Below are 27,440 nucleotides of genomic sequence, written 5' to 3' on the forward strand. Positions count from 1 at the left end.
CTTATGAAGTGTTCATGCTCTTGGAAACAATTCATGGTACTCTTCAGCAGGAGGCATCTGATACACTATTAAACAATGACTGCTTGCTATATCTTTACTGAACTTGAGCACTGTGCAGCTGCTTAGAGTTTTAAAAGGCTGTTAATAGCACAATAGGTAAGGTTCCTTTCATATTTCTTATTTTTAAATGGAGGATAGATATTTAGGATATTTCAAAGGCTCAACAGAGCAAAGCTGACTGAACTTCTTGTTATACACCGACAAAACCATCTCTCTAAACCAATTCATACTCCAGAGTAGCTATCAGGTTCCAAACCATGCATTTGGACAGTATCAATTAAGGACGGGATACTGGAGACCCTTTGTTTGTCTAATCTGTTTGTCTTACAAATCAGTGAGTAGGTACTAGCTTTGCTTCAGATGAAGAGTGAGAACCAAAGTCACTCAGTAGTCCGAATTACAAATACTGGGACAAAAATGATCCAGTCTGAAAAGAGGAGGGGAAATCCACCTGAACCCTAGCATCAAGTCACTAAGGAAAGAAATGGGTATACAGTTTCCATTTGTAACTTCAGTAATATCATTAGGGTAAACTTGGCCATAAACAACCATTTTGAATTTTTAAAATTACAATAGATAAAACAGCACTATGAAGAACCAGCACTCTGTGTTTCAGCAAATGGCATCCTTCAGTTACTGTACTTGTAGAAGAAATCTTGTTTTCAGAGGTAACAGGTAACCTCCCAAGCTGAAGTCTGAGCAGCTGGAGCTGCTTTCTGCATTAGCAGCCTGGAAATGCTGCCCCAGGGCCCTTCAGAGCTGACATACATACATACCCTTCCTGAGCTAGGACATACAGAAGTGTCAGAACTCCAGTCCCGACCTCAGTGCTGCCTCCCAGCTGTGACTGAAGAAGCCCCACCTGCTCCAGGACCTCGGGCACCAGGGAGGCTCCCACAACAGCTGATGTCAGGGAAAAGGCCAGCTCATCACCACAACTCGCTGTCAGCAAGAACTGCACTCACCTTTAGGAAACCAGTCTAGGCATGCAGATGTGTTTTGTCAAGGAAATGGCTGCAGGTGTGTGAGGCCCAGTACCTTTTCTTGTACATGTGCTGGTTCCCTCTGTATCTCCAAACACAGGAAGCTCAACTGCAGAAGGGGACCTGTGTTCCTGTTCTGTCTGAAAAAAATAACATACCAGCACATCTCTGAAGAGTAGAGTTTAGGAAATCAGATGGTATTATTAGCAAGGAATTACACTATCAATTTTTGATCTCCCCTTCTCCTCCTGCCCAGTTCTAGGAGTGCTGACAAAGGTGGTTGTCTGTCAGGGTCTCATCTTCTTTCAGATATGGAGAGAACTGTAAATAGTACAAAACTCTGAATTTTATCAATTATTACTAAATACCAGGTGCACTCTGGGCCTATGGGGCTATGTTTGGTCCTACAGTACCAATAAACATTGATTCCAACAAGTCAGAATATTGTGTGCTGGTAAAAAATTTTAGCAAAAAAAATGCTTATAAGATGTTCTTACAGTGACAGAGTAAAGGAAATACAACAGTAGTTTCATACTCATCACCCCTGCATTCACTTTAGGAGGTAAAATTCGCATTCCTAAGATGCTGGTCATAGTAGCAGTTCTTTCCTTACTGACAGGACCAGGCCAACCCCATTTTAAGTTCTCACAATACAGCAGATCACTGTCAGATGTCAGGAAAATCTGTTCTCTCCCACTGAACACAGCTTCCGGTAAATTCTTTAATTACGAGTTTGACAAGCAAAAGACAAAAACCCTTTGTTTAATCTTCTCCTGTTTGAGAAACTTTGCACTTTTTTTCTGTTCAGAACATGTAGAAACAACTGTTCTTTTGCTTTAGCTTTTTGCTGCTCTTCTTGTTACAGCATCATCCACTGCTGTTATCATGAACACTCAGAAGCTGATTTTTGTACAAATGCATTTTTATTGTTTTAACAGAACCAAGGAAAGGTTGAAAACATTAGACTATACAATACATTTTGGTTTATAAACAAAGTATTATAGTGGTAAAACATTTCTAAGTGACATTCATGGTCTTGTTCAAATTTTTGCTGCACATCAGGTCTGAAGACCAGTAGTGTTCAAAAAAGCAGTAATTGCATAAGGTGGTCAAGTATCTCGGCTTCTATAAATAGTTCGAGAACTTAGAGCAAACATTCTGGAAGAATATCAAAGGCAACCATGATTCATAATTCTCCTGCAAACATTCCTCAATAAACAAAAAGTGATCTTTGGCATAAACAATTATGTATTAAAGGCATTAGTAATATTGCATTAATATCATTCAAGCAACTAAACAGTGATGCTAAAATAATAATAATTAAAAAAGAAAATCTTACAGAGAAGCCTGGATGGCAGGAGCAGGATGAGGGGATGTGAGGAGCATTGAAAAGCAATACAGGAAGACTATTTAAAAAATCCCTTTAAAATAATCCCTACATATTCAGTGTTATGTACTATTAAATAGAAATTACTACATTAAAATTATGCTAAAGATCTGATATAAACCAACCAAATGCATCCAGGTTAAGGCTCTGGCACCCCTTCCTTCCTCTTCCTGTTGCAGGTAACTGCAAGAAGAGAGTACTAAGGAAAGATCCTAAGTACCAAATATTTCATGATACCCAGACACAAGGAGCAAATTCAAGAAGAACATGCCTTCTCTTGCTGAGGTCAGTTTGAGACAGTTGTATTATCAACAGTTTAACTTCCCTTTTTAGATAACAGTGCAATGAAGGGGGTGGAGGGGAGAAGGTCCAAGCACAGAATAACTGCTGCAGGCAGGTAGAGGACAGCTGAGTGTGCTGTGTTCTCTTCCTTTGAGCTGTTAAGACTGAGAAGTTTTTCCCCAAGGACACTTCTATTCAAGGTGGTTTGATCGTGCAATAATTCTCAGCAAATTAAGAAGGTATTATGAGGTCAGTGCTGATTTGGGCAAAAGTATGCAAGTATTCCTTGCAAAAGTAGAAACTCATTCTCAAACAAGTTTTCCTTTCCATTAAATGAACGGGTATGAATACATGTATGTATGTATGTGTGTGTGTGTATATATATATATATATATATGAAGGCAGATTCAGTTATGCAAGGATAAAATACCATAAGTCTGTTTTAGTAAGGGGAGCGGGTTTGAGGGGGGGTTTGTCATTTTGTTTGGGATTTTTTTTAAAGATATAGTAACACTTTTTTCAATTCACTTGAAGAAAAGATTTTGTGACTCCAAACTCCACAAGCAGTAAAAAATAATGAGGTATGTGCAGCATTAGGAACCACCATTGGTAGGCACCAGCTTACCTAAAGAGGGTTTCATGTCCCTGCAGAGCTCAGGTTTCAAGCAGCTTAGACATTGTTGGAAAGAAGAGCAGTGAGACTAAAGATATTTTTAAACTGAATATCTTTATCTTTTAATTTGCACCTTGAGTGGCTGGAATAACATAAGATGGAGAGATAAGGGAAATAAGAATAATTGCATGTGCTCATTTGGTTTTCAAAAAGAAAGAGCCAGCATGTGGCATTTTCTGGTCCTGGACATGCAGCTAAGTTAACAAACCCAGGATTTTTTAGCTGAATACATTGCTGAATTGAGCAAGGAAAGAGTTCCATGATTTAAGGTCTCCAGCCATAAGGCTCCAGCTGTCAACAGTGTGCTGCTAACATCATCTGCAAAACCTTTCAGTACAGTACGAGAGTTCTGGAATGCCTACCTACAGGGTGACAGGAGGGGAACAGAGACAGCTCCAGTTTCTGGTAAAGTACTGTTGCAAGAATCAAAAGCAAAAAGCATTTCAGACATGGAGCTTTAATCCTCAATTCACAACTGTTCTGCTGCCCCACCTTCCCTCTTTTAATCAAAAACTCCACACCTTCCATCATTTCTGCATGGTTTTAAAATAGCCAGATAAAGTCCTGTGGAGAAGTTGAATGTTTCTTTGTCAATGATTGTCCCTAAAAAACTTCCAAGTAACCAAGTGTCCTAAACTCTCAAGACAAGCTTAAAGTGAGGTCCATGTTTTATATCATCACATGGAAACTACTGGAATATACAGTTCATAAATGAAATGTGCTTCTGGGAGTACAGAATTCACTAAGAGAATCATGAAAAGAAAAAAAAATTAAATATAATAACTGTCTACTGTTGGCAGCAAATTAGAGGTGTTGGATATCAAATGTGTTCCAAAGACATTTAAAATAAACTATCTTATAATTCATACCCTTAGAATGGGGCATTAGCATAAGCTAATCTTAAGCTCATGTATACAGCACCTTCTGCTGTTAACACATCTCTTCTGTTTCCAAAAAAAGGCATTTTATGTTACAGAAAACAATAATAACGTGGCAAGTATTTACTGATACCATGGGGTCTTTCTGACCCAGCGAAGAGTGAATCCAGCATCTGTTCTTATCTTAATGGATGCTGCTTCAGCTTCTCTCACAGTTTCCTTCACAGACTGCATGAGATTCTGGGCATTATGAACCAACATCTCAGTTGCCTGTCAAGAAAAAGAAGAATTTCCAATATATCAGTAAATACCATGATTAGGACAGTAGCATATAATCTCTTTGGGCACACAAACTCCCAGTACAAAGATATCAAGTCTGCTGCCTGAAACTATAAATATAAGTGAAGTAACTGTCTCTGGGAACCAGCATTATCCTGACTCAAAACAAAACTTTGCCATTCCTCACCGTGTATTTGTGCAAAACCTGAATACAACCTTCATGTAACTAAGTAGAATAACCTCCCTCGGAAGCCAAAGCTGCGAAATTTCTCCTGAAAAGATGCATTTGGAAGGTAACTGAGCTGCAGGGGACTCGAGATGATGTTGGAAATTAACGTTTCCCCTGGAATCCACCCGAGGGCGCCCCTGCCCTTCCCAGGTGCAGTCTGCGGTGGTGAGTCCTTCACTCTTTTTACTGGGCAAAGCAGGAGATTACCAAGTTGTTCATCACAAAATTGGAACCCAAGTAGCTTTTTGGCTTGTTCCTCTATTAAACTATAGTGTTTGAGCCAGAAAACAAGGTGCTGTACTAAAGTTATCCTCCCTAAACAGCTGAGGTGAGCTTCAACATCGCATCCCAGAACACGTCTGCTAGATCAGGTTGTATATTTGTCCCCATAAAAGTGATCAACAATTCCATGCTACCATCAGTCTTTACACCTCTTACCTGTTCTGACTCTTCATCACTGATATTAGTTCTGCCCAGCATGGTAGCTTTGACAGTGGAGAGAATTTTCAGCTGTGTACTGATGGTTGGGATTCGCTCACAGACCTAAGTAAAAGGGATAAAAACCACTTGGTATTGTAAATTGAACCAACACATTATGCATCCATTTTCTTCAGATAAAATGTTTTATTTTCTTTTACTATTAGAATATGAATGAGCATAGAGGTGATACTACACCTTTAAGACTATCTGATAAATATTGGTAGGATATGTGAATCTTATTTTACTTGCTTTGGGAATATTTGGGATGGAGACAACATTTTTCCATTCTTCTTTTCCTTTCAACTGTGTGCTTGGTTAGGAATAGCATTTTATATCTATTTGCCTGAGACTGAAAAAAACCTGTTGAATTTCTGGTACTATTATTTGATACAAAGGAATGAGTAAATAAAATACAAAACAATGCCGACTTAGGACAGATCAGTATTTGTAGCACAGTATTTTTTCAAAAATACTGTTCTTCTGACATCAAATTCTAACTTTACAGAATATATGTTCACATATATATATATATATATATATATATATATATATATATATATATATATATATATATATACACACTTCCATGGGATCTAAAAACACAGACTTTGACAAAACTTTACAAGCCAAGGGTAGATAACCATGATTTACTGGCACAATTCCTGTGTTCACCCCCACTGAGAGAGGCACAGCAAAAGCAGCATTTGAGCAGCTTGGTTACCTGCAGGAGGTTGGTTCTGATGCGCTTGTCCGTGCACTGCTTGGCCACCTCCTTGGCGAGCCGGGTGACCTCGTCGGACGCCTTGGCGATGTCCTTGGCGCACTGGATCAGGGCACGCTTGTTGCCGCTGCCGCCTCGGACCAGGCGCGACATCTCAGCCATGAGCAGCGCCATGCGCTTGGCCGCCGCGATGATGTCATTGCCCTGCACAGAACGACACAGTCACTGCTCCTGCCAGCACGTCACCGCTCAGTAGAAACACTCAAAGAAGTTAAGGATGGGAGAACCACTTGTGAACACAGAAGGGTTTCTTCAAGGAACAGGGAAGATCTCTACTAACTACTTGTTTCGGACTTTTTTTTTAAACGCTCAGGGAAGAAAGCTCACTTCAAAACTGAAAAAGAAATTGTAAAGTGTTAGTTTCTCCATGGAATGAGTAACTGCTCTGATGACTAGATTTCAGAATAAAGTATGTTATTAGCATTTGAAATTCCAGATTTTCCCCCAAAAAAGACTTCTTTTAAAGTTAATAAAAATGTGCTAAACAACCTGTTAAACCAGTTGTGGTCATAACAGTTGAGCAGGGGATTTTCAGTGGCATCTGAAACTGAAGTTGTTGAAGCACCAGCTATGTTGCTAACAATGCCAAAGGATAAATGGGAAGAGGATGTGACACATATAATTTTTGTCACCGGTAATGTGGAAGTGAGATGCAACTTTTACTTTTTTAAAAATTATTCCTTGAAAATAAATCTTTTTTGATACAATCTCCCCCTTTAAAATAAAGCCTCCAGGAGAGAAGAACACGGATTATCAAAAGACAATCTAGTGATATCTCTTATGATAAAATAAAGATTTCTTGTACATCAAAATTTACAGTTTACAAAATTTACAGAAATACATCTGAGAAATAGTTGATATGTGATTTAATTGTGACCAAGGCAAACCCATTTCTTATACACTGTTCCAAAGAGAAACCTAGTGCAAGAGAATGCAGACCTAGCTGTTTGATTGATTGTTAGTAGTCTGTCAGTACATTTAGTCTATTTATCTTATTCCCTTTCACAGAAAGTTGTTAGTCAAAAGAGAACTATTTGGTGCTTTGAAGCATTCCTACTGTGTGCATGAAATAGCAGCAGAGTGAGTTTAAGTATTAATACACGCTTTCTCTAGAATGATCCCACAGATAATGACCAATGAAGTTCAGAGCAAGGAGTATACAGTGAGAACGAAGCTGAGCCAAGGTATCCTGTACCCTGTGCACGCACTTCTGTGACTCACTACGAGCAAGTTCAAGATGAAATCCCAGGCATTTTACAGATACAGTGACCCAAACAGCTGAACTATTCATTACCGTGGCCTATTAGCTAAACACTTTGCTACTATAACCAGTTAGGATATAAATGACATAAGACAAAGTTTTTCCATGTTTTCACGTAGAAGGATCAGTGTCTAACAAGTTATCCAAGCACCAGAATCTGAAAAGGACAAGAACATTTTTAAAGCCCTTTTTATTAAAATGGTTTAGTATAACTATCTATGTAAGTATACACACACATATGCACACTCCCCTAACTTTTGTTTGTTATGGGACACCAACCTTATTTTTTGCAGCATGCAATGAAAAGTGCCCAGTCTTGCAAACATTTGTGCTTAGACAGAAGACAGGCTACTTGTGAATGTCTGAACCTCGTTAGATTTCCACTGGTTTCATACAGACAGAATCTCAATTCAACAGCTAACAGCATTCAGTGCAGCTTCTTCAGATAAGAATTCTCTCAAGACCAGCATTTGCTATACAGCCCAGTGCAAGCCAGCAGTCAGGCAGTCTCTTCCACAAACACTGCCATACAAAGCCATTCCTTGTTGGAAGGGATGTTAATTGGCGGCATCAATTGAGGCCAAGCACAATAGACACCTTAAATGACTTCTTGAATTCTCTAACAGCTGTATCCGGAAGTCATTAGGAAACCATTAACCACGGCTTCCCAGGTAGCCCAAACGAATGGAAGAAGGAACCGAAGGGGAGGAAGACAATCCTTATTACAATTTGAAAACTGCCATAACAAAGAAGACCAGGCAGATGCAAAGGGAGAGGAAGTCTTTGAATATTAATAAGTGACCCCAATCAAGCTTCAATCCGGCACTGACAAACAGATCTAGCAAACTTGTGAAGCCACTCTCAGTCCTTAAAATGAAGTGCAGACACACTTATTCATTCAGGATGGCGGGGCCCAGCAGGAATCAAGAGTGATACAAATGTGTCAGCGTTCCAAGTGGCCGGATGCACGCGGATCAGTCCCGGGACTCAGGAGTACCTTACTAGACCACTTGGTTGCTTCCCGGTGTAGAGACTGAGCAGCAGCCAGAATGGGCTGGTTAACGGGCTGATTGGTTGGCATTAACAGCAGCTCAGGCTCGTAATCATCTTCAATGTCATAGGGGAGAGTGAATTCAACATCTGCATCATCCTCCTCATCTACATCTACACCAGCCTCAGCCGCTTCATTACTCACAGTCACATCAGGCTTTGCAGGTGGCAGCAAGGGTGGAGAAACAGGGGACAGTTAGTACAAGAAGCAGAATTTGGTAGAAGAGCACAAACTGAGCAGTTTTAGTGACCAAAACATCCTCTTGGCCTCTCAGAATCTGACAAGGCAGCTCTAGGATGAGGTCAAGGGGAGGAGGGAAAGGAACATAAGATTAGCAGAAGGAAACCAACAGTTCACCTGTGAACCAAAACTACCAAAAATATTAATAAGTTACAATTCAGATATGCAGCAACATTTTCCATCTGAGCATTCAGCTTCTGCAGACAGAGGCTGACCACAGAACAATATTTTACTGGCAGGTCAACAATGAAATGAATGGCTTTTCTGTCTCAATGGAAGGTGTTCTGACTGCACTGGAGCAGGCACAGCAGCTGACTGTGGTATTTGTGCAGATACAAAGCTTTGTATGGAAGCCCATTCATATGTGTGATCAGAGCAGATAGCAGCAGAAAAGCCACTGACACTGCTTGCTGTAGAGTATAAGAAAGAGATGGGATGGAAGACACTGTAGAAGCAAGAACTGAGGTACCGCACAGAACATGTAAAAGAGCAACACAGGGTTCGAAAAAGAAGAGGTGATGGTGAATGCCCTGAATACTGTGAATAATACACTTCTTAAAGAAGACTGAAATGGAATTAATTAAAAAAGAGAATTATGAAGCATATGATACTGTTTTGTCATGGTATGTTGTATCCATTACCTTGAAAAAGAAAAAAAAAGAAAGGGGGTTCAAGCAAATTATGTCAGAGATGTTCTCAAGGAAGAGGTGAGAGTTATAACAATATAAGCATTAATAAGACAACAATATTTCAATACAAAAGTAGTCTACAAGTTTACTGACTGTATTTCTTCAACTAAAGCCAAGTATGATAGAAGTAAAGGTACCCTTACCAAAAACTGAGCATTTGCAACAGTGTGTTGTGTTTTGCTTAAGATACAGTCTTTTATAGAAAAAAAAATCTTTGTCAACAACAACATACAGGAATTTTGGATTGTAATTTGTTGATTTGTAAGGCCAAATCAACTTGCCTTCAAAGGCAGCTTTTATCTAAGTCTTAATCTATTAAAAAGTATCCAAATATCCCTCATTTTCTGATTTATCCAAATGAGTGGGGAGCCAGGGAAATTAAAGCAGTAGACATTGTTCAGCTGGTGTTCAATGAGAAAAATGGAGTACATGAAAGCTCAGAATCCACTGAGTGAAGAGCAGCTTTTGTAAAGAAGGAAAAAAACCCAGATTTTCATTCTTAAAGAACAAACAATGTTATCAATATTTTTTAAAGATAAAGTACTTGTTCACTCACCCCTCCCACTTTACTACAGGTAAAGTACCAGTAGACTGTCATCAGCAAAAAGATAAAAGACAGTTGACACACAATCTGTTGGGACTCCATATAAGCAAAACCTTATAGTTCTGTTTTTCCTGGTCTAATCCATATTCCTCAGTAGCACTGTCTGTCAATCCCTCTTCCAACCAATCAGGTGAGTTCAGAGACAACAGCGGTGTTTTTATAACTTCTTCCCCCAAAACAGACTGTGAGAATAACAGAGCACCTATTGCTAAAATTATACTTAAAAAAATTAATTAGAAGGACAATTGGCAGGCTGACTTACTGGTCTGTTAGTCTCAAATGAAAGAAACCACAATGAATACACTGTTATATAATCCAAAGTCAGTGAGCTTCGAGGTCTTTCATAATCAGCAAGGAGTTTTAAGGTCTGCTGCTTGGCTTTGCACTATTTAATTTCGAATGCATTTAGTATGTATATGGTACAAGCATTTTGTTACCTACTCTGTATTGGTAAGTTCAGGGATTGCAGCAGGGATCAGTTCTGGGATTCCAACATCAAAATACTTTTAGGAAACTAAAATTAAAGCTTTTAGCCTCAAAATTACCTTCTGAGATCACTAATAGATTCCAGTACTGTCTCTTTTGTAATATAAAAAAGTGTTTGGTATATCCAGAAGTATGGGGAAAATAGAGCTTTGGATTTTGGATAAGAGACAGCCAAAGAGATCTGCAGAAACTTCTTTTGTATTTTATCTGTGCTTCCAAAACAGATGTCTGAAGTTGATTCTGTAAGCTATTCAAGTTTATCTCCTTACTCACCACCTAATTTAGTGCAGAGAAAAGGAGAGATTATAAAAGCCCAAATCTGACCCTTAAATATACACTTGCAGAAGCCTAAAGCTATGCAGTTCTTACTCAGCACTCAACTTCTGTCAGGGAAAAAAATGTAGTTCTTGGGGGAAGGAGGGAGAAAAGAAAAGCAAAACAAATTGATATCAGCATTTATGAGACCAGCAAATTCACACTTCTTCATAGCACTGAAATGGGAAGGAAACTCAGGATTTCAGCCTTAACAGGAAACATGACTCACTCCAAAAAAAGAATGAGACCAGGCCACCAATATGTGGTCATTTTTCCCATCATAAATTCATCAGATTAACTGTGAAGTACCTTGCAGCTTCCTGCAGAATGAAGACAAACCAGGTCGTGATTTCTGCAGCTGGTATCTGCAACATCCATATGGACTTTTCCACACAGACTTTTCAAAGTCAATTAAATATAGCAATCAGCTTGTCAGCCTGCACAAGCATAAGTATTAGTGACACTCCAGGCAATACCAGCACCAAGGATCACAAACAGCTTGGTATACAGAGCATATTTGTCTTCTCAGGGGTATGTTAATAAAGCAGTCTAGCAATTCTAAGTATTGCTGACCCTAGTTCACACTGATCTTGAAAGAGTTTCTAATTCCTCATACACCAGTGTTTTCACTATTTAGCTTGTGAAAGACACTGTCTTAAGACAAGACACACTGATCCTGAAAATAAAATTAAAATAAAATCCTTTTAGAACTAAACACTTACAACAATTTCCTACCTTGCTAGACCATTTCCGGGCTTCATCATGCAACTGTCTAGCAGCCATCATCATGGGCTGATTGATTGCTTCTCCTGCCTTTTGCTCTGGGAACTCCTCATCCTTTTCTTCAGGTGGTGGTGGTCTGGGTGGGGGAACCTCACCCTCTGGCAGTGGTGGTTTCGGAGGAGCGAGCTCATCAGTCAGCTGAGGAAGGCAAACATCTTATTGAGAGCAATGCAAAAGAGCAAAGACTGAACAAACAATGGTGTCATGGCAAGACATGACTGTATGACCTCAGGTCTTTTTCCAGTTTGTCAAGTGCTTCATGTTAAAGAAAATACCATGTTTTAAACTTTCCTTTTGAATGCTAGATTGATATTTTTTAGACTTGAGGCTACTTGCATGCATGGCTGGCCAGACAATACCTTTTATTTCTAAGGAAGAATAATATATTTAAGTAATTTCAGTGTAATCCACACGTTAATGACAACTGTGTATTTTATTACAAACTACCTACACTTACATGAAGGTGCTCAAGGTCAGGAGGAGGAGGAGGAAAATCTGGTTCCTGAGGCTGGAAGGCTTCTCTGACTTTGGCCACAGCTCCCAGAATTTTGTATCCAGAATCTAAGAAACTCTTCTGCAAACCTGAACAAAAATTCCAATACCAGTTTAATACCCATTTAATAGAACTTGGTAATACTTAGAACACTACCCCCAAAAATTACTTCTACAATGTACTGTGCCAAGTACACTTACATGTATATTTAAAAACTACCAAATGTTTACAGCAGACTTGCATGCTTGAAATGTTAGTGTCACATGCAACATGCATATAATAAAGCCTTGACGGAATACAAATCACTATCAATAGCCAAAGTAATTCCCTGAATAACTTTTAGAATCAAAAAAAGACATATTTTGTTCTATAAAGTAGTATTACTCAAAACTAGTAACAAATGCTTCTAATTAAGAACATGAAATCGCATAACATACTAAAATGCTGAATCCTTTTCCCTTGAATATGCCAAAGGCCTTTGATTGCGTTTTAGAACAGCAGGATGCAGCAGTTAATGGTGTGAGCTTGATTTCATCATTCTGAGATGTAAGTGTACACCATATTTACATAAAAGGAGATACACAGCTGTATTAAAACAATGAGCATTGCTTCACATCATCGCCAGTCAATAAAAAGCGCATTTTAAATTAGCTGACAGAATCCTTACCAGGATCAGAAATGTTGCCTGCTACAGCTTTAGCATCCATTACCATGGGTGATATAGTTCTGCTCAGCTCATCAGAGGCTGCTTTAACAGCCTCCCGAAATTTGGGGTCTTCAGAATTTTCCACCTCCCGTTTTGCGACCAGCAGGATGCGGTTTGCTCGTCTGGCGATGCTGGTGGCACCAGCTACCAGCATCTGAGGTTGCATATTGGCCATTGCAACTTTACATTTATCCAGGTCCTTCTTAATGGCCTCTTCTGATGCATCCAACAGAGATTTAGTATCGATGGCTTCATCCACCAATCCTAGAATAAAAGTTAAATACATTAATATTCTAGTTTCATCTGTGGAAAGGGATATTTGGTATTCCAGAGATGGTTCAAAACCAGAAAAGTATTTTAAAACTGGGGTCAGGGGAAGAGTAGAAGAGGGCATGGAAATCAGACCAAAGTACTACTGCAGTTTAACTTGTGATTCTGTTGTACCTCTGTGACAGTTACCATGGTAAAGCTTGTTAATGACATCCCCAGCTCTTATTTCTCTACCATGGAATGTTGTTTCAGTCAAGAACTGGCTTACACAGAATATGCAACAGAGATTCTTTCTTCACACCAAATTTCTTTAAGCATATTCAGTACTTTTTGTACCCTCCCATTCATTCCAAAGGAAACATCCCTCTGGCTGTGCTTTTTACATAGGGGTGATTCATAGTGACAAGGCAGTGAGATTTAAAATACCCAGGATTTAATTACTGAGATGATGGAGGAGATAGTACAGTCATCTGTTCAGCAGGTCAGTGCAAAGGATCTGCACTTGGGAAGGACTGAAACATTGCAATGCCTCAGCAGGATCAGTAGCTTTGTCTTATTCTCTGTATTCATTGAGCTGTTACTATATTTTGAACATATTTTCTTTCTTTCAGTTAATTACCTGTCCTATTTCAACATGCCAAGATTATACAGAAGAAAACCTCAAGTTGTTACAGTGATATACTGCTAAAATAGCAACTGCAATAAAAAATGATGGTATTCTGATTTTCCCAAAAAAGAACTAAAGCAGGATTTTCTCCTCTACAGCTCAGTATTAACAGATAAGAAGCCAGCTATTTTGTATATTCTGTAACTTATACATATTCCTGGAGTGAGAGAGCACATTCCCACTTCTCTTAATTTATTTTTAATCAGTCATTATTCTTTGCATGTTTCATCAATCAAAACAGCATGGAGAAACATCTATACAAGCTAGTTAGCCACAGGTAGGATCTTCAATAAAAATTCCTACTTTACCTGTCATTTTTTCTACATTATCAATCCATTGGTTTTTCATGGTCTCAAAATGTTCATAAGCAGCTTGATTTCCAGGATTTCTCAAGAGGATACGAGCTGCTGATACTACCTGCCAACAGAAGACACTTTTAATTATCAGTTCACATGAACATTATGCACATTCTTGAAAATGCATTTGTTTTTTCAGGACTAGATGAGTCCTGAAAACCCAGCTCATTAATTCTAGTGCAATATCTAGCTCCTTGAAGATCCACCATACTTCTGGCATAAATACTTTTTTCTGGAACTTCAATTATGTACTAATTTCTTATAAACAACTCTTGAAAGCACTAAACTACAATACTTATTACACTACAAACATTTAGATAGAAGTTTATTTGGGAAAAAAAAGAAGCATTTTTCCACTTACATATTTTACTAAGCCTCAAAATCATTTTGTTTCAAGTGTAAGTCACAGACACTTCTGTCCAAGAGTTCAAAAATAAAATGTCATTTGATCATTTTGTTCTACTTTTAATATCATGTATAGAAATATTTGCTGTTCCTCTTTTAAGAGTGTCAGCACCATATTTTTTGATGGTATTAACAACCATCAATCAACAACAATCTCTTTGAGAACAGAAGCATAAGGAAAATTCCCCAGAAGTCATCCCCAGCCCCTTTTAACAGCCCTTCAAACCCAGCAAGCACCTGTGGGGTGAGTTCCCTTGCTGATTTCACTGTTGCCTGAATGCCCTCCACAGTAGTTTTATTGGCAGTTCCAACTGCAGCTGCTTTTTCTGCTGTAGCTCCCAGTCTAGCAGCATGGTTTTCAAAGTTTGCTGCTCTTTCATCAAACACCTAGTTGTCAGAAGAGAAGAAAAACATTAAAAAAAAGCTGTAACCTCCTTAACAGAACACACAATTTCTTCAAAGTGTCAGAAACACCTTCATAACATCCCCACTTAACTCATCCTGAGAGGCTGCAAAAGGACACAAAAGCTTTGAAGGCATTTGTTTTTTTTCATCTTTACATTATCAGACTTTCTTCTTTACTAACTCAATGGGACAATTAAGGAGATAGCTTTACACTTTATAGCTTCAAGGTATGACATTCAGTAATTCCTGATGACTACTGCTGCAAGAAATACTCTACTAAAATTGTTTTAGCTCAGAGATTCATCTTCAAACCCATAATACAAAAGTAACTATATTTGAAAGAAAAATAAAGGGGGTTTACACTCAAAATTCACACTGGAAAAAAATTGCCTTTTACAGTGCTTAGATATTCAAGAAACAGAATACTTGGACAAAAAGCTATCCTGCCATAAAGCTGAATTCTCCAAGGCCTTGAGAATTATTTTGATCATGTAGCCAAAAGCCAGAATAGCCACACAGAACTGCCAGACACTGCATTTTAGGTACTTCATGTGCAGCCAGTGGCTTTCAAGTACAGGAAACAATATCCAGCAAGAGAACAGGTTTAGTCTGTTGATTAATTCTGGCATGAATTTGACTATTGTAATCAGCTCATGTATGCTGAGATATAAAAATCCACCAACTAGTGTGTTAGGGATTTTTGCACAAGAATTTTGTAGCCTGCTGACGGCAACGTGGTTCCAGCAACATGGGGAGACAATTTTGCCATTTATGAAGTCAGAGACAACACTGTTTTCAGGGTTATACAAGTCACAGTCTCCACGAGTCTGGAGAGGTTTGCACAGCAATCTTTATGTTGTCAGAATTAATAAGCATGTACCACAAACTTGAGAAAAAATAGCAATTCATTTTTCAGAGCACTGATTTGTTTTTCAAAATACCAATTCAGGTAAAATTAAACAATAACTGAAGCTTTATATGGAAAGAAAAGACCACCTGGGTATACTTGCCTCATCTCTGTTGGGAGCATCAGAGGGAGCAGTAGCAGCTACTGCTAACAATTTAATAGGAGTTGTGGTGTCACTAAAAACATCAGAAACTTCCTGGGTCATTGCTTCTTGCATTCGTGCTTTAAGATCCTTTAAAAAAGTGGAAAATTATTGGCATGTGATAGAGGGATATTAAGTTGTAAGGGTTTAAATCCTATAAAACCTTCTCTTGCAAAAAAATGCCTGTTCCAATGGCAGACATTAATATAAAATTACCTTAAAAGTATGACCAATTAATCACCTTTTACATAATTTGAAATATACAAAGCTTACATATCACTCCTTGAAGCAGCATTAGAAGCTATGAACAGCATGATTTGAGACCTTGCCCCTCAAATCTGCAATGCTAGCATACTCTTTTAAGAGAGACTTAAATTTTCCTTCTAAACTGTTCATCCGAAATTAACCCCCATGGCATGATAACAAGGCCTTTCTAGAAAATTTGCTTTAAACACCCCAGCTAAACCAAGAGGTCTGTAGCTGAAATTTTGTTTTTATGGGGGCCTCACGCACCCAAGGCTGGCTCAGAGGAGCAAAGGGTGTGCCTGCCTGCACAGACAGGTCCTTACCTTCAGCGAGTCCTGGAGCTGAGCAGCAATGGCCCTGGCCTGGGGGGACTCGCCCTCCCCTCGTGCGGCCAGCTCGGCCAGCTGGGCAGAGAGCTGCTCCACGCGGTCACACTTGGCCAGCAGGTCCTGCCGGTACGGGCCCATCATGACGTTGGCCAAGCGCCGGCCCTCGGCAACCAGCCCGCGGATGGCAGCCTGGCCTGCAGGGGGACAGGGCAGTGACACGCAGGGACAAAACCACCAGAGCCACCAGCAAGCACTGCACGCCTATGTGCACGCATCGCAGCTCTTGGGCTTTTATCAACACTTCCCTAGGTGGTAGAGAAGTGCAGTTTATCACTGAATAATTACAGTTCAAAACCACAGAGGAATTCAACTGTCTCCAGTTTCTTTTTGCTTAATTCAGCAACTCTGGCTAGAGATACATCCTTTTTAATTAGAGTGGTCTGACAAAAATTAACCATGGCAGCTGTCAGGTATTTCTACATAACTAATCTGTTGAATCCAATAGAAAGCACTTACAAATTTCAAATACTGCAATTCATTCCTTCATTAGAAGATAAGCAGCAGGAGGGAAAGAAAAGACAAGTAGAAACATAACTTTAAAAGCCAAATGCCCTCTCCCAGAATTCCAGAAGCCATAAGTAAGAAGTGTCAAGTAGTTTGGATTGGAAGGGACAGTGGGGGTAGGGAACACCTTACAAAGCCTCCACAGTGTGTCAAAAGCTTTTCCATTAAAAAAAATTATTTTTAGCATGGGTAATTTCCTTCATTGACTTACAGATGCTTCCTGCTCATTCACAGGAATGCAATTCTCTGTTCTTTCAATAATACAATAGCAGTATTCTTCTAAAAGAACTCATCATGTATTAAGTCCAAAGACCTACTGAAGAATAATTTTAAACTAATGCTAACCCATAAGTAATCTAAGTTTGTGATCAAGCTTTAAATTACTTAGGAAGTTGTCACAGAATCAGACTATCCAAGAATCACACAGCACTGCTGACATCTCTTATATTCTTAATTTACTTTTCTTATGCGTATCCTGCCAAGTGCCAGCAACTCCTGAACCACAGTTCCATGTTCATCGAGAGCAAAATGGGATTATCAGATCCCCTTTCTCTTTAATTGTTAGCATTCTCCTCAGATAACCCAGAAACCACACAAGAAGTGATACTTCTAGGTCAGGTTTATGAGTGTTTTTCTCTTCTCAGAAGGACTTAATTACCCAATTTTCTGGAGTAGGTATCAATTCAAATTTGAGATACAATATTTGCATAAAAAGGAAAGCAAGAAGCAATCTTGTTTTCTCTGCAGCACATGTTCTTCTATTCTTTAGGAAAGAACACAAGGAGAATCATGGGCCAGTTTAATTCTATAATTGCAGCCAGGACTTAGCTATAACTCCAAGTCTCCACACCTGTAAAGATTCAATACATCCTCAGCATCTCAGGAGCAGTAGTTTCCACCAAAAAAACTGGTGACAGGTTTGATTCTAAACCTGGGGGGAAAATCACAGAGACACACTTACCTACTCCCCTATCAGCAACTGTGGGATTGTCTATCCACCTCTGAGCTTGTTCAATCTTGCCCTCCAAATGGACAGCTGCTTTAACTGGCCTTGTATTAGCTACAGCCCTGTTTGTTTTGGACTGTAAATTCTGAAGTGATGTAGCTATTTGCTTGGCCAAAGCACGGGCCTCAGGAGAGTCACCTTTCCCACTAAGGATTTAAAAAAAAAAAAAAAAAAAAAAAGGAGTCACAGAAAGATCATTTACAGATTATCTCAAGTTCACAATAAAAGGTACTTGATATTTTTAAATAAAGTTGAATTTGACACTTGGGTTGAGATTCTGAGGAGCAATTCTCTGCTGTGGTACCTGGACATTACAAACGTTCAGCACAGCACTGAGGTGGGGGAAGGCATAGACTGTCATTGCCAATACTGGTGTAAGAATTGATTTCCCATTTCCATGGCTGCCTTAAGAGCAATTGCAATCATGCCATACAGATTACAAGCAGAAGAGTCAGCAGCCACAGACCAAAGGCTATATATAAACCTGACAAAAGGTAGCACATTAAGACCTACAGCAACTAAAGCTCAAAATTAGCTAGGTGCTCAATAAAGCATCTAACTAATGAAGCAAGAAAAATATTTATTGCTATATTGCAACCAGCCTTAGGTGAAGATCACAATTTGTACAATAACAGCTTCTTTCTCCTCTTCCATTCTCAAGCAGCCTCTTTGCAAAACTGATACAGAAATAGAATTTCTGGAAGGCTTATCTTTTGTATAGTTTGCAATTACAGCTTAGAACACTGACAGTGATGGAAGTGGTAGATATTCCACCTTGATATTTAGTAAAGTGCTTAGCAAAAACCAGTGATGACACCCACCTACATAAACAAACTTATATTTCCCATTACCTTGTTTTTTCAACAGTACAAACAAGCTCACTCTTGGCTTCAGTTTCCTTCTCAAATATTCCATAGGCAGTAGAAAGAAAATACTTCTATGTAATACATGTCTGGTTACCTTTTTTTTAAGGAAGCTAGTGCAAGCTAGGCTTTGAGATAGAAATCACTAGGCTGAACAACTTAAAAGGGTTTATTTTAATCATCAATATTCTGATCTTGTTCAGCATTGGGAAATGCACAGGAAAGTCATTCAAATAAATAACTGGTGATAAAACAAACACTTACTGTCGTCGCAGGTCTGACAGCTTGGCTGTCAAAGCAGAGATTTCCCCCAGGGAACGAAGGATATCATCTCTCTCTTTAGGCTCCTCACACAGTTCTGCAACTTTCCTTGCTTCAGCCATAATTCCCCGAATATGCTCCTCTCCTTCACTGCCCCCATTAGGATCTGCAAGCCAATTCTTAATAGAAAGAAATTGTGTTGAAGTGAACACAACAAGTAATGTTTATTCTATACATGATTTTATAGAGAAAGAAAATACCAATATAGCTTTCGAAACTTTATTTAAAAGAAAATACCTCTCAAAAGCAATTTCTGGTTTTTAGGTGCCATGAAATTATTCTACTGCCTCATAGTTTTTCTGTTTTGAAAAAAATTGCCAAACTAGATAAAATTTACCTGAAGATTTACATTCTCTCTCTCCCCTCAACATTTCCCAACAATATTTTAGAAGCTGCATCAGTTTCTAAAGGCAGTGATTCAATATTTTGAATCACTGCCTTTAGAAACTGATGATGTGACTTTCAGAAAAAAATGAAAACAGATGGTCTTGAGCCCAGGGTGGTACACAGAGCTCTTCCTAACAAGTCCCATTACCATTTCATTTGATGCATATATAATATTAATGTATCTTTATATATTGATAATAGACACATATACACATTTAGATAAGGTGTATTATTTGACGACCATCATAATCCCCCACTGGGTAAGAGACTGACCATTGAGGGATACTAAGAGTAACAAAAATAAAGGATCAATTGAAAGAAAATATAGTTTCATTAATATCATTTCTCTTCTGTCATTAACATACAGTTCTAAATCCTGAACTCTACTCCCAAAACAAAGGCCAAAGAAAGGGCTCTGGTTTTATCCACAAATAAGTCTGTTCAATCTAAAACTGTTCTGTTCTTTTCTTCAATAAGATTACTTTATATGCAAATTTAGGGTGTTCCATCATCTTAATTTAATAACCTTGAAATTTTTAGCAATGCCAAGTAAGTTACCAAAAAATCATCAACTGAAGCAAAATTCACCATATGCTGTAAGTCACTGAATTTTAGATTTTTCTTTGTTAAAGCAAGTATCGCCTCTATGTTCTTCCTATCAAGTAACTGTGTTTTGTTTGAAAACAACTGCAGTAGTTCACCATAACAGCTCTGAGAGCAGCAATGTTCTGAAGTATTTACTAATCATTAGTGGTACCTGAGCAGCATCAATCTTCTTAGCAATTGCCTGCTTGGAGTTGGTCATGGCCTCCAGCTTGCGGGCTGCATTCTCCACCTTGGCAGTGAGCAAGTCCAGTCCCTGGGACACCTGCTGGGCTTTCTGCATAGCCATGGGCGTAGCACCCTGTCCTCTGCCCAAGACAAAAAGAGCACCACAGATTCAGCTCAGAACTGACTAAAGTTATTTTCTAGTCAAGGGGCAACAAAAGCTGTTTATGTTTATTCCCACCAATTATTGCAAGAGATATAGTATTTAATCAGATTTTGTTTCCTCCTTAAGGAAACAAAAAATAACTGAGGAACAGAAAAAGAGATAAAAACTAAGCACATATGTTTCCTATTCCAGAATGTGACATTTAGCAGTCTCAGAAGAATAAACATTTTAAGAGTCAAAAAGTAAAGTTATTTAAGGATACAGTTCCATTAAAGTACCCAGGACAAGGCCCCTTTTCTCCTCATTAACAGACTGTTGAAGAAAGTCAGAATTTGCAGGAGCTAAAGTCTTGCCATATCTAAGTGATGACTGCAAGTCAATAAAAAAAATAAATAGTAAAATAAAATGTCTTAGCTGCCTCAATCATGTGACACACAAAGTTCAACAGAATTTGCCAATGAAGGATAAACAACAACCACCACATGTGATCTAACATCCCAAAAAACACCTAAAAAGTAGAATATCCATATATCTTACAGAAATGGTGTTTATCCTCTTTGGAGAACAGACTTAAAAGGAGAGTTTAAATTTCCTTTCTGCCTAATTTGGAGGAAGGTTATTTGGAGGTGTTAGACAGCAAGCAAAGTCAGAATTATCTACTTGAGCAATTCCAATCATCATATTATGCAATTAACATTTCTCTTATTAACACATATTATTCTCATCAGAAAAGAAGAGATTGAAGTAAAAAAGGTAGAATACAGTTCTGACCTGCTTTTCTACAGGTTAGGAAGTGACAACTACAGAGAAAACATTTTAATAGCGCTTGGGAAGTGCCCATCCCAAGCACAGCATTACCTAGCCCGGAGGTCAGCCAGCTGATCTGTCATTTGCCCCAGGGTTTTGCAAGTGCCCAGGATCTCTCTGCGCTCTTTGCCTGCACACAGCTCTCCTGCTTTGCCAGCTTCATCAAGGATCTGCCTTATGGCCTGCTCACCCGCATCCCCTGAGGCACAGGGTCAGTCAGTACAGCACAAAAGACATTCTGTGACATGTATGAGAAAACTACTGATATCATCATGTCACATGAACTGCATTAGGTTCAGTCATGAAAACACATTTACCAAAATTGGAGATATACACCAAAAAACAACAATTCACATCCAGCTTTACAACTGTATTAGTTTGGCTTTGATTTCAAAGGAAGTCTATCTGATAACGTCTTTCAACATCCAAATGGAACAGGCCTCTATGAAGTTTTATTTTAAAGATACATACAAAGGTAAACAAACCTCTTATATAAGTAAAGGTGATTTCAATTAAGCATATTTATGGCAGATTTTTCAACTAAAAATTTTATGTCAAGACTGAAAGAAAAACACTTAAAGAGATTCTGTTAGGGAAATCTCAAGTTATAAAAATTTGAAAATACAGAAGAGATTTTAAATATTAGCCATGGCTACAATTAAGTACTCTTCAATTCAAACGTTTTTGAGTTTACAGCTGGAATGCAAATTAAGAACATGTATGTTCCAGAGAATACATATATTTTAGACCATTTAGATGCAGCAAAGCCTTTCAGGTCATTAGACACAACTTGTTCAAATCCCAGTATCTAAAGAAAGGAATAAATACAGGCACCTTCAGAATGATCCACTATGTAAGGGTTATTAATGCTTAAAGACCATTTTGTCTTGAACAACAGAAATAATGAGACCTTAAAAACCAAAATACTTTAGGCTGTTTTTTGTGTTTAAATATTACCTGGAGGTGCATTTGGATCTCTCAGCCAACCTTTTGCCTGATTCATCTTCGAATCTATTAAGGCTAAAGCTCTCTTCATGGCTTCAGTGTCCTTTACAAAAGAGAAACCAACAAAATGATTCTCAAAACAAAAATATCAAAGCACAAGTAATCAATGCAACCAAAGCTGACAACAGTTCTATAAAGCAGAGTCTACTTATAAAAACCCATTCGTATAAGCATCTCAAAACCCATTTTCAAGCTAGCAGGTCATAATTGTTTCTTTACAGTTAGAACAGACATTTTCATTTCACTCAAAATGCAAAAATTATGCATGCAATTTTAGTGGTTTTTCTATTTCTTTATTTACTAGTGCTTTAATTTCTAGAATTGGAACTCTAATAAGCACACATCTTGGAGTTAGTTCCATTTTACATCAGGGCACATAGAAGAGTTGTGATGTAATTGGAGTATCGATATCTGGTAATTGGCCAGTGAATTTTACTGCTTAGTATAAGATGCTGCACATCTGCATTTCTCACCTGCTCTTGCTGCTTAAAGTCAAACAGTTACTGTTTACAGAAAAGTAAGACTACCAGCTCACTTCTGAAAGTCTCAGATATGGAGCTGAATGTCTTTGGAGATAAACACATGTATTTACATGTGACTGTTTAAAACTCTGAACTCCTCGGCCAGGATCATCAAAGAAGCTGTTTCTTTCACTATTATGCCACTACCATCCAACACCTAGGGCTGCAGGGGAAACAACGTCCCAGTTCTGATTTCTCTGCACAGTCTGTTCATGTGCCATCCCTCCACCAGAGGCCACAAGTTTTCCATCTTACATAAATGGAAGGACAGTGAAAACAGTAACATGTACCTAAGGAAGAGGTTGTAGAAAAGCCAAAATAGCTTTTTACCACACACATCATGGAAGTGATTTGAAAGGCATCTAAGATCCCATGATTGGTATAGAGATGACAAAAAGAAGTCTGGCTCTCATGTAGCATCTGAATCAGACTGCACTTGTCCAATGCTTTTGAAGAGAAGCCTACTACCATCAGGGATCAGTATCTTGCTATAGCATGTGCAATCCTGACAACATTAAAGAAATGCCACATTTTTGTGGAGTTGTTCATTCTGCATGCTTAGTCTCAAAGATACAACACTAATATTCTGGCATTTTTATTCAGGCATGTTGGTCTGTCAGCTATCCATAAGGTGCTATAATATAATTCAGCAAGCAACTTTCTAAAATGTCATACAATACAGCTGAATATTTTTGATGGCTCTTGAATCACAGCCTGAGAGAGAGCACCAAAAGCAGAATTATTTTCACCGCACCAAAAGCAGAATTATTTTCACCTGGATGACTGGGTCTCAAATCTAGAAACTGGGCCTTCAAACTTAGTTGGGACCTGTTTGAAAAACCTTTCAAAAGGTCAGATATGCAGCTAGGGGTGGGAGATGGGCATATTATTTTAAAAGTCACCTTCTCTGTAGCTCAATAATTGTGCATTCAATATATGATAAGAGACAAGCAAATATTCATTGAATGTTCAAATGTATATATAAATCTTACTACCTATGAAGGTAGGTGTTACTGTTTTCTGTTGTTTATATCCAGCTGAAGCCATTTTAGCTTGAAATGAATGGTCTATTTCAGGCCTGTCTACCCAGAAATAATTTGAAACAATTAACTAAATTTTTAAAAAGGCAACAGATGTTTCTTATTGTGTCAATGAGATGGTAGGAGTAGGCAGAGAAAAGCAGTGTTGGGAAAACTGTCTTTGCCCCTCCCTTTTTACTCTCACAGGCTTTTGTGTTGTCTCAGCTGCCTGCAGAGTTGCAGTTTCAGCAGAATTATACAGAAGCCTCTGAATCTGAAGTCTAAGATCTGAGGACAAAATCATGGGTGCTCCAGATTTTGCACTCATGATTTTGTAATTGCCAGCACTGCCCCAGCAGCAACAGGAGCCATCTGCCCTGTCATAAGAAGTTACGTAACTGGATTGCTCTGCAGGGTGAGGCTGGCTATCCTGTGTTGTCCCTTTCCTATTTAAAAAAATCTGAAATTCCTAGCATAGTAGTTGAAGTGTTTCAAGACAACTGCTCTTAAAGCACCAATTCCCCATCTACACAGCCCAAGGAATCCCTCTCAGCTATAGCCTAATCAGGAGTTTTCATTGCAGAGCTGAATAATGCTATAGGAAACTAGAATGCATCCTTAGCTAGGTTTGTTGGTACAGCACTTTTGTGTCTGCCAGAGCTGTGTCTGGTGTCAGATATCTGGAAAGCAACAAGGTATAGCCATACTCAAAGGTAGGGACTTTCCAACCAATTCAGGCTATTAAGAAAGAAGGAAGATAAAAGCAGAAACACTCCATCTAAAAAAACACAGCAACTTGCTCAAGGTATCACTGCTTGAAAGTGTCTTGATAGTTCCAATTCCTGAAGCTGTTTAAAGACTTTATTCCTCCCCTAACAGCTAAATATGTTTAAAATGTTTGGGATTTGCCAACAGGATATCATTTGCAAGCACAAATTTTTTTTTAAAATCCTACTGCACTTCTGAAAAAAAAAAATTATACAGTTTTATCAGCAAAAATTGATTCTTTCCCTCCTCTCCCTGCCAACAGTTCCCCTGTTACCAAAAGGAAGTTTATTAACAAAATCAGTGCTATTGCATTTTCAGAAGAAGTAAAGTGTTTCAGTTAATCAAATTAAACAACTAGGGCAACACTGTCTGAAGGGAAAAGAGCAAGCTGGATTTGTTCCAAACCAATTCCTAAAGTAAATATTATTGAAGATACTTCTATGCATCATTTCTGCCACTCACTACCAAGAATTTTGAACTTATTCAGGGAGCAGGTCATATTGGCTCTGCTATGCAAAAGAGCAAAATATATCCTACACAATTCCTTGCTGGATGTAAAACAACCTCTGACTCAATAAAGTGGTCTAGTCTAAGGATATCAGCATTTCATGACCAAAGAAGGCAATGTTGGAGGAAATAGGCAAAGCCAGTGTTCTGGCAAGATAGATAGCTTAGTCACCATTCAGGGTTCAATCCTGCAAGATATTACATATCTCTCAGCTTCTAACAACTGTTTACTCCCTCCAATTCCATGGAAATGAAAGATGTTTGAATTGAGTATTATTTCAAATTCATTTTAAAAGAAACACTAACAATACATAAGAGAAAATTAAATTCCTCTGTAAAACAAAAAATTCAAGGAATAAAGTTCAAAGCTATGAATGAAAAAATAGATACAATTCTTTTCCCCAAGATTTCGTCCAAGAATAGTATTTCAGTTCTAAAGCACCACACTATTTTTAAAATCCAGTGTAAACAGAGATTATTGCAATCCAGTAATAGTAATGTGCAGAGTCCAGAAAGACCAACAAAATAGTTTACCTACAGCCACAACTCCTACAAAACCTACAATTTTGGCTCCATACCTTGTTCATTCTCCACTATCTCTAAACAGATTGTGATAACTCAAGGTATAAATGACTCAAGATAAAATAATAACCATGAATTCCAAAATCAGCAATAGAATGTACTAAACAGATAAAAATTCAAGGCTGGGCATCTCCAAACACATTACTTTATTCCAGAAAAACATGGGGAAAATCTTTTCTTTCATCACCAGGCACAAAATGCATGCAACAGTGTCCTCAACTACAACTAAATAGCTCCTTCATCTCCCTCCTAGCAAAATAACAAGTCAATTGTTAGATAAGTGTGCAAATACAGGATAATGTCTGTGATGGGTGGCTATTAGCAAACTAGTTTCTGCTTCTTCATCCCCCTGCATTTTTCAACTCAAATGCTTTGTCATTACTGTTTGAATAATGCCCAGTGCTACAGTTCCAAATCATGAGGATCTCTTAATTCAAAAACAAAATACAATTAAAAAGTTCTCAGTTCAGAACAGAATGATACTTTGATTATTCTACTCCACACAACATATTTATGCATTAGGCATAATGACCAATATTTTCCATTAGGAAATACTGCTAATATAGCAACTGTTTTCTTAATTAAATCCTTTATTAATCTGCCTCACCAGCAGTATGAATAAGAGTTTCCTAAGCCAAAATTGTCAACTCCTTGCAATAGACATTTTTCTTTACCACAAAAATTTCCACATTTGTTGTGTAAAATAAAATCGTATTCATATTTCATAAAATAGAGGAAAGCTTAAATCCAAAAATAAAATTTAATTGAAAGAGTACCCACACAAGACTGCAGTTTTAAGCCTAGACCTAAAGAACATGAACCATCTGAAATGAAGGAAGGCTATGGGTAAAACACTATGGAATAGACAAAATTCCTGACTTAATAAAGCTTTCTGGCCATGCAGAAAGCTCATTCCTGCATGACTGGACCCTTTATTTGTCACTACAGAGATTCATAAATTAACATAAAAGCATTCAGCAAGAATGTGCTGTAAAATCTTGCCCTAACTCTAATCAGATTCAGAGAGAGTCTTGATGCAGATCAGCTTGCAATTACCATTCTCAGTGAGAGCCAATGCTACACACAGCTAGACAGAGCTATAATGATCTGTGTGTATATCCATAAGTGCCAGTGTCACAGCTGGCACACAGAGAAGTTGCACAGCACACAGTCTGCACACAGCACAAAATCCCACAGACATGCTTTGTTTGGGTTTAGTACAAGGTAGAGGTGGAGAGTGTGGAAGAAAGCTTACCTTCTAAAGGTGAGAAAAGGGTAAGAAACAGGACAACAAAAACAGAGATGCATACAGTAGTCATAATAAGGAAGTGATAGTGACACAATAAATCAAAAGGCAAACTAAGGGTCAAGTGCCAAACAACATAGGCCAAAGTGATTTTATATCTTGGTTACATCAAGGTTAGATTTCCTGCTAGGCTTCATTTACTAACCAGTCTGGCTTCAGGTCTCAGTAAGTTTTCCATGACATTTATGTTTATTTGTTGCTCATATTATTAACCCTTAAAAAATATTCTCAGCAATTTACTTCCAAGTACTCAAAAAGAACTTGGAAGGAATTTCAGTGATGCAGCTTCATTTATTTGTAAGACCACAACACTTATGATTCTGTCAGACCTGCTTTACAGTCTTCTAGACACTTCAGCATCACTTCAGAGCAGCAATTAGCTGCAGGTTAAATGGTTGCAGACACTCACACAGCTGAACACTGAGGTGTAGGAACCAATCCTGTCCATAAGCCAGCTTCACAG

General features: G+C 38.3%; 1 protein-coding gene across 6 annotated transcripts in view; it reads right to left on the reverse strand.

Annotated features, from left to right (window-relative positions):
* Window positions 1-3,161: 3,161 nt before the first annotated feature.
* VCL (vinculin) overlaps window positions 3,162-27,440 on the reverse strand; it is a 52,897-nt gene continuing 28,618 nt past the window's right edge. For 3 of the 6 annotated variants that reach the window (XM_018910942.3, XM_050976264.1, XM_050976265.1), the window contains 15 exons: window positions 22,227-22,317; window positions 21,321-21,468; window positions 20,286-20,439; window positions 19,085-19,260; window positions 17,913-18,103; window positions 16,382-16,581; window positions 15,774-15,902; window positions 14,596-14,745; window positions 13,906-14,014; window positions 12,622-12,924; window positions 11,913-12,043; window positions 11,414-11,599; window positions 5,973-6,176; window positions 5,210-5,314; window positions 3,162-4,533 (listed from right to left, as the gene is read on the reverse strand). In XM_018910942.3, coding sequence (XP_018766487.1) covers window positions 4,387-4,533; window positions 5,210-5,314; window positions 5,973-6,176; window positions 11,414-11,599; window positions 11,913-12,043; window positions 12,622-12,924; window positions 13,906-14,014; window positions 14,596-14,745; window positions 15,774-15,902; window positions 16,382-16,581; window positions 17,913-18,103; window positions 19,085-19,260; window positions 20,286-20,439; window positions 21,321-21,468; window positions 22,227-22,317 — 2,424 coding nt within the window. In that variant the 3' untranslated portion in view covers window positions 3,162-4,386. The other 3 variants (XM_018910945.3, XM_009087463.4, XM_018910944.3) reach the window with 3 other exon arrangements.

The sequence above is a fragment of the Serinus canaria genome, chromosome 6 (genome assembly GCF_022539315.1).
Source record: "Serinus canaria isolate serCan28SL12 chromosome 6, serCan2020, whole genome shotgun sequence".
Classification (NCBI taxonomy): Eukaryota; Metazoa; Chordata; class Aves; order Passeriformes; family Fringillidae; genus Serinus; species Serinus canaria.